Here is a 10468-nt window from a genome sequence, read left to right on the forward strand (position 1 = left end):
AGCAAGAGATACTGTCACTCAAGACCAGGGTCGCCTTCGAGAAAGCATCATGGGAAAAGAAGTTTACGGAGCTGATGAGAAAGCAGGAAGAGCTGAGTAATCAGGTGTGCTGGTGAATGTGTGTGTCTGTGTGTGTGTGTGTGTGTGTGTGTACTTGAGTAAATGTTCTTTGTCACTTTACACCACCGATAACTTGTCTCTCTTCCTTAGCTGGTTGCTCAGGCCGTGTTGGTGAGAGCGGCCGGGTGTGATGAGCAGGGGGAGTCAGGGGGGGACAATGGAGAAGCATTTGACGAGTGTTCAAGTAAATGACAGTAATACACACTGAGTTCATTCAGACGCTTTTATACACGCATACTTTTAAAATTCAATAACGATGTCAACTTCTGTAATTAACAGGAGGTGTATCAAGAATGATGTACCAACACAGAGAGTCCGAGGGGTCCAACACTTTCGCAAGCAGTTTAACAGGCGGCCAGTTATCCTCGTCATCGGCACTGAGCTCCAGACCTTCCTCGTCCTCATCTTCAGCCAGCAGGTGCAGCTTTATAGAGGAATAGTTCGACCTGAGTAAGAGGAGAAGGTTGACCCTTCTCACATCTGTACGGCACATATGAAGCTGCAGCAGCTCCAGTCAGCTTATCATAGCACAGAGACAGTGAACGCTAAAGTTCCCTAATTAACACCTGATACATCTTTTGTTTAATTGCATTACACTTTTTCTTTTGCTGACTGAACCCTCTCGTCCTCCAGTGTGAGGTCATGGAGGACGTCTAAAGGGCCTCACCGGGTTTTTGTACCTCATTCCCCCATGGACCTGGAGCTGGGTCACCGGGTCAGGATCATGCTGCCATCTGGACGGATCAGCACGGGAGCGATTCGTTTCCTGGGCCACCTGCAGGGGGAGGCAGATCTCCACCTCGGGGTGGAGCTGCAGACACCTGATCACGGATTGCATGATGGCAGCCACAGGGGACACAGCTACTTTGAATGGTAACTGATCTCATTTGCTTACTGTGTGAACACAAGCAACACGTAGCTTCTCAATGCGTGTCGGGGTGTGTTACTCGACATGTCTACCACTGAGCCACTCAGATATCACTCTGCAGATTTAATACAGTACAATAAACGTAATGTTCTATCAGGATCGTTTAGTATTAAAATATTACAAAATAATCTGCCTCTCTTTAATCAAGGCAAAACCCTGCAGCCCTTCGGTATTTAACTGCCTCCAGATACACTTTAGCAAATCATGTGCACTTGTGGTAAACTTGTCAACATCAAATCATCATGACATCATTTCAGAAGCTGATACATGATGTTGAAATGTGAGGTGTGCACTTATTTGCCTCTAGCAATAAACATTTGACTCGTGGTTCACGGAAACGGGGCTTAAATGTATTATTTTCTTCATAAACCCGATAGTGAAATACAATAAGCACATAAACTATTGTATCCTACACATAGGTACATTAATATCTTTAAAACCACTTCTATAGGCCTTTTCTGTTCTTATGATTTATGGAAATAAGTCTTTATTGCGATAATCCAGATCAATTCTAGTATTGTATCCACATTTGTGTTCTGCATTTTTCAATCAATCACATTAAAACATCATATAATATTTTTAATATTTCTGTTTCTGTCCTTTGAAGCAAGCCTGGCTTTGGCGCCTTTGTACCATTCCACAAACTACTGATGGCCTGGGAGTGACAGCAGAAGTGTTGACTGCTGTCACTGTAGAGCCACCCATCTGTGTGCATGGAAAGAGGCCCCACAGAATGCACAATAGGTTTGATAAGTTATTACAATGAGCTAAATCTTTGTATCAAAGTATTTACGTTAAAGTGTGTACTGTCTCGTCTGTTATTCCCAATAAAAACACCTCATCAAATCGTTCTGTTGTGAGAGTTGAATGTTGGAGTCGCAAAAAGTAGGTGTTGTTTTCGTCGTCTCACAAAACAGGCAAAACACGGTCTGAGAAATGCTGAATTTCAAGTACAAGGTCAGATTCACTGACACTTCAGTGAAAATCAAAGGTTTTAGGTGTTAAAAACTAATTGAGCACTGTGCATAAAATGTGTTCCTTGCCTTAAGCTTAATGCTCAATCCTGCTCACAATGATAACAGGATGTCATCATTAAGTAGGTGTGTTTACCCAGGTTCAGTGTGTAAGCATGCTAACTAGTTCTTCAGGTATTTAGTCATAAACCAATGTATTCAGGGGATCAAAGGGGTTGTTCCTTTTCTAGGGACCGTGAATGCGTTTACCAAAATCCATCCTGAGAGTGGTGCGATAGAGAAAGTCTGTGTGTATTTGTCGAGCTAAACTGAGTCACTTTAGTATAGTCGTAAACTTTGTTCAAATGATGCAAGTCTGTCACTTGAGCACACACACACACACACACACACACACACACACAACATTAGCTGCAGAGTAGAACATTTCTTAGTTTATAAAACCCTATTTTTCAGAAGAATGGTTGTAGTAGACAGGTCTGTGTGTAGGAGACGTACTTGTGAAGTTTAGTAAGGGGATTTGTTAGGAATCCTAAGCAATAGGGTATGATGTAAGCGAAAGTGATTGCCAACACTAAGTTCCTGATAAACTTTGAAGACATATTTACAGTTGCATTAGCCAAGCTCAAAAAAGAGCAGGACAGCACGCTAGAAGACACACATCTGACACACGAGACTTATTTTTATTTTAAAGCATTTATTTATATAGCATGCTTGCTATGAATTTATTGTACAGTGATTTTCTAAGAGAACATACACCTGCTTGTTCATGAGAACACAATTCCACCGTTTTTTAAATTGCACAGTGACCCAAATACACGTGTTGAGTTACAACAACAACACTTGTTCCGAGATCGTTTCATGAAACTGATGCCGATTTACAAGAAAGGGTGTTGACACAACAGGTACTTCCTTTTGCTTTCATAAAAGCTATCTTCTTAGTTTCCTTGTTAGATTATGATTTATTATAAATACCATTTTGGTGACTGGATCCTCTGGATTGACACCAACTGAATGCATTGGGCGGCCACAGTTTATGGAAATATGTAGCTACACCTCACAGAGATAATGTTGACAAAGACACTGCTCTGGTGAAATACAGTGAGATATAGTCAATAGTCAAATAAAATAATAACACTTGTACAGAAATGTCTTATTTTAAACGATTAAAATATATAACATTTGACACAATATGCATCAACAGTCAAAACTCTAGAAACTCTAGTTATAGCTATTTTTGGTCTAGAGGCACTTTCCATCCAAACATTTGACTACAATGTCAAACAAATGCATAGAAGAGATTGTCTTAACCGTACATAAATATAAAGGCACACCGCTCTTCTGTAATGGCACATTACACAGAATGAAACATCTCAGTTATATACTATCAAGCTTCTCAAGAGATTCCTTGTTTGCTGTGATAGAGATGTTAGTTCTGACTGAACAGGATGCAAACGAGAAGATTATCATCAAAGAAATGATCAGAATATCCCCCTCTGAGCCTTCAGGTTGAGGATCTCTGCAGCCAGTTTCTCCGCATTCATCACATGTGGGAACATTTCCATGACTGTATCCACCTGATGCGGGTTGAAGATGGCCTGCAGCTTCTTGCGGAGCTCTAACCTTTGTGGGTCAAACGCAGTGGGCGATGCATGCTGTGGGCCCCAGGACTGGTACTGCTGGCCTTTGTAAGAGCAGCTGGGGGAGTTTGAGGAGTGGGCCGAAGAGGGGACGCTACATGATGTCCGGGCTTGGGGCATCCCCTGAAATGGATCTGACCAGTAATTTTGCTGATGATGCGGGGATCCACTGTAATGGAGATGAGTGGGGAGGCTGTTTTGGTGTGGCACACCCGGCGGGAACATGCGAGGAGGGTAGCTGTCGTACTTGGGTTGACCCTTGGAGTCCGGGTTTCCATGATGCTGCTGGTAAACTGTCGAGGGCACTACGCGGGAACAGCAGCTGCAAGGCTGGCTGGTGTTTTTGTTCTCTAAATGCACTGGGGCATGTCTGGGTCCAGCGAGGGCATTCAGCTGCTGGGGCCTGAGCCTGTGGGAGTTGCTGAGGCAATGAGAAAAGTCAGAGTACTGACTGTCATAAGAGCCAAAGCCAGAATCCAGGTACTCGTGAGAGATGTTGGCATAGTAATGACTGGGCATGGAGTGCAGCCCAGGCCACTCTGTCTGACACTGGCTTCCTGTTACAGGACAGGGATTATGATTAGGACTTTTTCTAGGGTCCTCCCAGTACAGCTGTGTATTCTCACGAACCTGACTGGGATGTGAAGAACTTTGCTGGTCTCTTGTGTGCTCTGTGTTAGAGTCTTGAGGATGGGGAAAGGCATTGTGAGAAGGATCAGACTGAGGCTGTCTGGGTGATAATCTGGCATTTCTTTCTTCTTTTACAGTAGAAATCTGGGCTTTTTCCCTCAATTCATCAGCCAAGGACAGGTAGGACTGGTTTGACCGCTCTGGATGGTAGAACTTACATTTGATTCCATAAGTGCACTTTTTGTCTGAGGAAAACAAGAAGGGACACGCACAACAGTTAAAGATCATCTCATTTGGGGATCCAGTTTACTTCCTTGTCCAGAACCTCTAAACGACTGGAGCTCTGTGCTTATCTTACCGTAGGGACAGAGCTGCCTCTTTTGCTCTGTAGGCAGAGGCTTTTTCCGAAGGAAGTTGTCAAGACTGGGGCCATGGCGACCCAGAGGGTCATCCGGGGGCATGAACCTGGACAAAAAAGAATCACATAAATTACTGATTCTTTACTACATACATTGTTACATGTAATTACACCTCCGAGCTGCAACATGCCCTCTGGAACTACGTTAAACAGCATTCATGTGACCTCACATGCTCAGGTAGAAAAGCTATTTGCTTACTTGTCATTGACAAAGGAGAACATGAGGAGCCTCTCCTCGATGCATTTCTTCCACTCGGGTCTTTCTCCCTGGAGGTCACGGTAGGTGTCATTGGATACGATCACTCCATCGGACTCATACGCCACCTTGACGATAAAGCGGTCATCATAGCAAACCACACGCTTACCACCAACGCGGCGCGATGGAGTGAAGACCACTATTTTCCGTTTTTCAAGGTCCATCAGGACGTGTTGATCTGAAAGTGCAAACAATCACGAGTCACATGGCTGTGGAGGGATAGTGTAGAGGTGATACTTGTGTTGAGAGTTGTATATAAAAGGGAACAGCTTTGTTATTTAACACGACACACATTTGTGCCATGATCCAGAAGCGCACGTTCAAGATACAAAAGATTTAAAAAAAGCCCAAGCAATCAAAAACAAAAGACATCAGACAAAGTAGCACCTGAACACGTACACTGCAGGTGCTTGTTACGCAAGTTAGAAGTGAAATACACTGTGACATCTGTATGAATGAACAGGTTACATGAATGCTAAGCGTTTTGTTTGGCTGATCTACTGCTTAACAGACAATGCACACAAACAATACAAGGCACAAAGTACCTCTCATGTCTTCACTTAAGCTCTTGCTGAAGATGACTGTTGGACTAGGTGTGGAAGAAAAAACACATCTGTACTTCCTGTTGGGGCTTTTCCAGGAATGACTGTTGTCTGAATTTTACTTCCTTGTTCTTGGATTGAAAATAGAACCTTTGGATTGCTCCACCCAGTTAGTAAATCATGAGAGTCACACGGTTTTAAAAGGATGTTCCACTCTTTATATATTGCTATTGTCTACGCTTCATTTGAAAACATAACTTTGTAACCAATTGGGTAAACCTCTGTTTCACAATTTTGTGTTGCTCATGGCTTTGGCATGAGTTCAGTAGTTGTGCCTTAAGACAACATTGAAATAATAGCTCATGGCTACTGCGGTATTGATTCACAGACGCAGGAATATGCACACCTATAGCGCCAGTTTCAGAGGAGTCGTCATAACCACTGATTTATGGCAACTTAAAGGAAGAGTTAAACATTTTTGGAAAATTTGCATAACACTCCTACCAACACCTCTAAAGCTCACTAATCAAAACATCTTATCTTGTTTGTTTAAGCTAACAAAAGACACAAAACAGAGTGTTAAAACGACAATTCATCTACACGTTTTTTCAATGTTTATGTGTTGGGAGTTACTGCTCCCAGCCAGGAAAATAAATAGAGAAAGGAGAAACCCCCCCTTGTAAAATAATTGAATAGTCTTGGTACTAAGCTAAGCTAACCGGTGGTGAGCGATCACTGTACATCCTGTTGGACTAGACCGCACAGCACGGGCCGTGACTCTCATGTATTCTCTCACGTATTCTCTCACACATGCATTTGACTTGAGAAGAATGATAAAAGCAATGCATACTGGCAACCAGCCTAGATCCACAACGCCAGTATTTAACCCTTTGTAAGGTCTTGTCGGCTAGGTGAAGAGAATTCATGAATTTCTTTTACTGCCTCTAAGGGATGTTCAGTTTCAAAGTTAAAGAAGACTGAATCACTATTGTCACCGAGCGAATCAGTAACTTTTATCAGTAGAGCTCCCCTCACAGAGTTGTCAGCTCAGACGTATTGCACAGTGTGTTACTTCCTTGTTAAAGCATATTCAACGATTGCGTAAACTCTTTCATACTCAGTAAAATAATAGGCCGTTGAGCTATTGCATTAAGCTAGTAGCTCGTTAAGCTAGTAGAGTCAGAATCAGCGCTGAATGTTGGGCCTTGTGAACAGTGATGCGATCTCCTGTATGCTAATAGCGTGAAGTCCAGTGGATATTAACTTATAAACGTGAGCTCGTTAGCCTGGCTGACCTTCTGGCCACTCAAGCTTATGATTGCAATCAATCAATCAAAAAACTTTATTGTCATTTCGAGATTATACAATGTACAATTCAAATGAAATTTCGTTTGTCAAGAATGAATAAAACTTGGTCATGGCTTAGCCGATGAGTTTGTTTTTGCTTGGCCTGGGAAGTGTTTGTGTGGCTAAATGAACATCAGTACCATCTGTCTTATTGGTCGTACACTTCTTGTATCCTCACCTGTTATGGGGGCATCAGGTCTGGGCTGCTCTTTGCGCCAAGTGGGAACAAACACAGTAATAGTATTATGACCTCTGTCCAAGAAGAAGTTGACTGCGAGCTGGATGCCTCGACATGAGAACACTTCCTTGTTGCCATGACTGTAAAAAAAAAGAGGAGATGATTTCAGATCATTTGACTACTATTACTTAAATGTAAAGGAATTCCACTGATCTGCAAATGTTCTCTTTGAGTGTACTTTCCCTCTTAGCGATCACTCAAAGTGAACTTCCTGTTATACTATTCATATCTATTGAAAAGTGGAGAGTTTGAGGTGTGTGTTTAGAATTTGCATATTGTAGCAGTGGATATTTGCAGAAACATGCACAGGCAGGGTGGTAAACGCCCTTTTCAAAGTGCTACAACAATGCATGTTTCAGGGTCAGAGGAGAATGACAACCTGAATGATTGATGGCATTTCAAAATTGTTATTTCACTGTTCTCGAGTAGACAACACTTTGGTTGTTATGTGGCTTTATTTGTACTGTTCGTAGTTCAAAGCAATGAAAGTTGTAAATTATGATTTAAGTAAATAATCGAGATTACCTCATGGCAACATTGCTGCCGTCAATAACAATCGGCCTCAATTCTGTGTTTTTTTGGTCCGCTAGTCGCGGTGTGATTCTGCAGGGTCCAAAAGCCCAGCTGGCAGGCAGCAGAGGGTCCTTTTGGGCTGTGCTCCTCTCGTCACTGTCAGAACTGAACATGCACGGTGCAGCACCGGTCCTGCTCCGAACCAGCTCTCCCAGCACCGAGTTTGTGTCTGTGCTCAGGCCCAGCTTGCTCAGAGCAGCCTTGACCTCTGCGGAGGAGTAACCCAGTTTCTTAAAGAAGTCCACACCGAGCTGGAGCTCCTCACTGTCCGGGTCGAACAGGTCGGACGCTGAGCTCTCGCTGGGAAATGCCTGATCCATCCTAGAGCATCTGGGCTTCTTATCAGTAGCGAGGAAGACGTGTTTCACAGCCTCAGCGGGATTCATCGACTGATTGAGGGGAAATGGCATTTAATTAGGAATACATGTTTATTTGACATGATTTAACCTTTTAACATCCAGTTTCCCTTTTGTATCATTTTACAAATATTACCCAAAAATTCTGCCTGGCATGTTTGGAAAGCTATCTTTGGAAACTCTACATTTCTATATCCACAAGACACAAGTAGTCAATCGTCATTTTAATGCAAAAAATGCCCTAAAAATGTGTTGCTTAAATGATAGTTAATTTAATATTTTGGGTTTTTGACTATTAGAATGAACAAAACCAAGACATTTAATGATGTTAGCTTGGGTTCTGGGATACTGTGATGAACATTTAACCAGATGAATCTGTAATGAACATTCTTGTTAGTTATTAAAACTAAACGTGCCTCCATTTGAAGTACTTTCATAAATGATATACTTTATAAGCCTATAAAACTTTTGTATCCCTTCTTAGTATGAGGGGTTAAATAATAAAAAAAAAAGACTCCTCGACTACCAACACAGTGTCGGGTAAAAGAGGCGCGTGCTCCTTATATAGGCAATAAAGACAGCTGAAGTGAAGTAAGAAACTGTCTTCACTGTAGCCCATGCAGGCTAAGTTCTGTAACCTTAACGACTCATAAACACCCCTCTTGAGGACACCTACCGGACTCAGGTAAGTTTCCAACGGGACATTTCCACCGCTAACAGGCCGGCAGGTTAGGGAACAGCTCATTTCTCGTCAACAAATGTCCCCACAGAGGAAACAAGACAACTCACCCTCACTGCTCGTGCCTTTTCTCCTCGTGCTCCGTTTTGTTTGCAGAAGTTACTCAATGGTTCTATTAATGTTTCGAGGTACAGTAACTTTGACACGGTTCAGACTTTTGTAGCGCCTCCCCTCTTGGAAATGATTTCTTCCCCGTTCCTCCTGCTGACGGAGGCATGCTGAGCCACGAAACATTTGCATAAATCAGAGATAAGATACTGAGCTCATTTTCCCTTGGCTGCCAATCAGCCACGCTATACTACACCAGTTATTATCTTCCCCTTCTTTGTGTGTCTGTGCGGATGTATTCTTAATTTCCCCATTATTAAAGCGATTTACAGAAAACAGTGGAAATGAAAGCATGACATTAAATTATTTGTTTGCTATATTGAAGCATTGTAGATACATTTTAATAAAATCTACATTTTATAATTTAATGATTACAAAAAGATAGATGTAATTGCACATATTATGGCTATACTTGGGAAGTATAATGCTAATAATAGTTGTTTTGTTTTTAATTGACCTGTTTATGATGCAATGAGGAGACTCATTTAGTTTCGGTCAAAATATAAGAGTGGAACAATGCCATCATTTATTTTTTAGAGCAACCTTACTCTTATATGAATGAATATCAGTGGATCTCCTCTCCTACTTTTTATATTAGGAAAGAAAAACATTTCTAGGACAAGACGCCCCCGTGTGGTTTCAGGGTAAAGCAACACAAATCCACCTCACCCATGCATTTTACAATGTATTCTGATTTTGTGTAAAAGTGAATCACAAATACTGCAATCTCTGAAAGAAAGAGCATAATACTTATATTAGTTTCCATTAAAAGGACATAAACTTTACTAATATTCTGACAGACACAAATCCTAAAACAAAGAAGCATTCGTATAAAATAATTTAAATGTTGTTTGTTACATGTAACTTAATACATGTATTCAAGTATTTTGAGGTAGGCCTTCATTTTATGCTACTTTAAACTTGAAACAAACCCTCGACAGACATTATTTTATTTAAAAAACATATGATCAACAAATAAAACATGTATTTTTATAGCCCGGACTACAAAGCACAAAATAAGCCACTTCTTCAAAAAGCTGCTTACGTAATGTGTTAGGTGTTACCTAATTAAAGAGGAAGTATCGGTGAGCGAGGGACTTTATTCTGAAGAACTTCCCCTTTAACTTGTGTTAATTACACAGACAGAGAGACATGTATGACATAAGAGAACAATTACATGTATTTTCTCATCTTAATCATCAAACTCTCAATTCTCATTGGCTCTTAAATAAAATAATAACACAAACAATGCATCAGTTAAACTCTGGAATTAGTCATAAGTGGTGTTCGGGAGAAGTGCACTGCATGTAATTAAATTAGTCGTTGAACTACATTGTGCAGGAGCTTGCTGGTAGAACTAGTAGTTACGCTACTTGTTTGACATCTTTTGTGTAGTTAACTCCTGAAAGTACAAACACATTTTGAGGGTATAAAAGGACAGAAGTGGCTCCTCCCAGAGATAAACAAGGTCACGGCAGACATGGAAGACTTACAACACACAATAATGAGTTATTAATATTAACAACCCATTGATATGACATATAATAAGGGGCTACTTTGCATACTAGATACTTCATACTTCATACTTTTTAGTACTTTTGC

The 10468-nt window shown here is 41.3% G+C and overlaps 2 protein-coding genes across 3 annotated transcripts; one reads left to right on the forward strand and one right to left on the reverse strand.

The window, feature by feature from the left end:
- Positions 1-221: 221 nt before the first annotated feature.
- On the forward strand, positions 222-1753 carry LOC115021304 (CAP-Gly domain-containing linker protein 4). The gene is made up of 4 exons (XM_029451652.1): positions 222-304; positions 400-538; positions 754-993; positions 1656-1753. Exons 2-4 carry the CDS (start codon positions 414-416, stop codon positions 1711-1713), a joined length of 423 nt encoding a protein of 140 aa, XP_029307512.1. The 5' UTR covers positions 222-304; positions 400-413; the 3' UTR covers positions 1714-1753.
- A 944-nt stretch (positions 1754-2697) lies between these two features.
- On the reverse strand, positions 2698-9068 carry zc3h12aa (zinc finger CCCH-type containing 12Aa). 2 transcript variants are annotated; one of them, XM_029451651.1, is made up of 6 exons: positions 8809-9068; positions 7616-8052; positions 7031-7170; positions 4907-5141; positions 4648-4754; positions 2698-4534 (listed from the first exon to the last, which is right to left on the reverse strand). In XM_029451651.1, exons 2-6 carry the CDS (start codon positions 8047-8049, stop codon positions 3501-3503), a joined length of 1950 nt encoding a protein of 649 aa, XP_029307511.1. In that variant the 5' UTR covers positions 8050-8052; positions 8809-9068; the 3' UTR covers positions 2698-3500. The 2 variants fall into 2 exon arrangements, with proteins under 2 accessions (XP_029307511.1, XP_029307510.1); XM_029451650.1 differs by lacking the exon at positions 8809-9068 and adding an exon at positions 8696-8782.
- Positions 9069-10468: the final 1400 nt, after the last annotated feature.

The sequence above is a fragment of the Cottoperca gobio genome, chromosome 16 (genome assembly GCF_900634415.1).
Source record: "Cottoperca gobio chromosome 16, fCotGob3.1, whole genome shotgun sequence".
Classification (NCBI taxonomy): domain Eukaryota; kingdom Metazoa; phylum Chordata; class Actinopteri; order Perciformes; family Bovichtidae; genus Cottoperca; species Cottoperca gobio.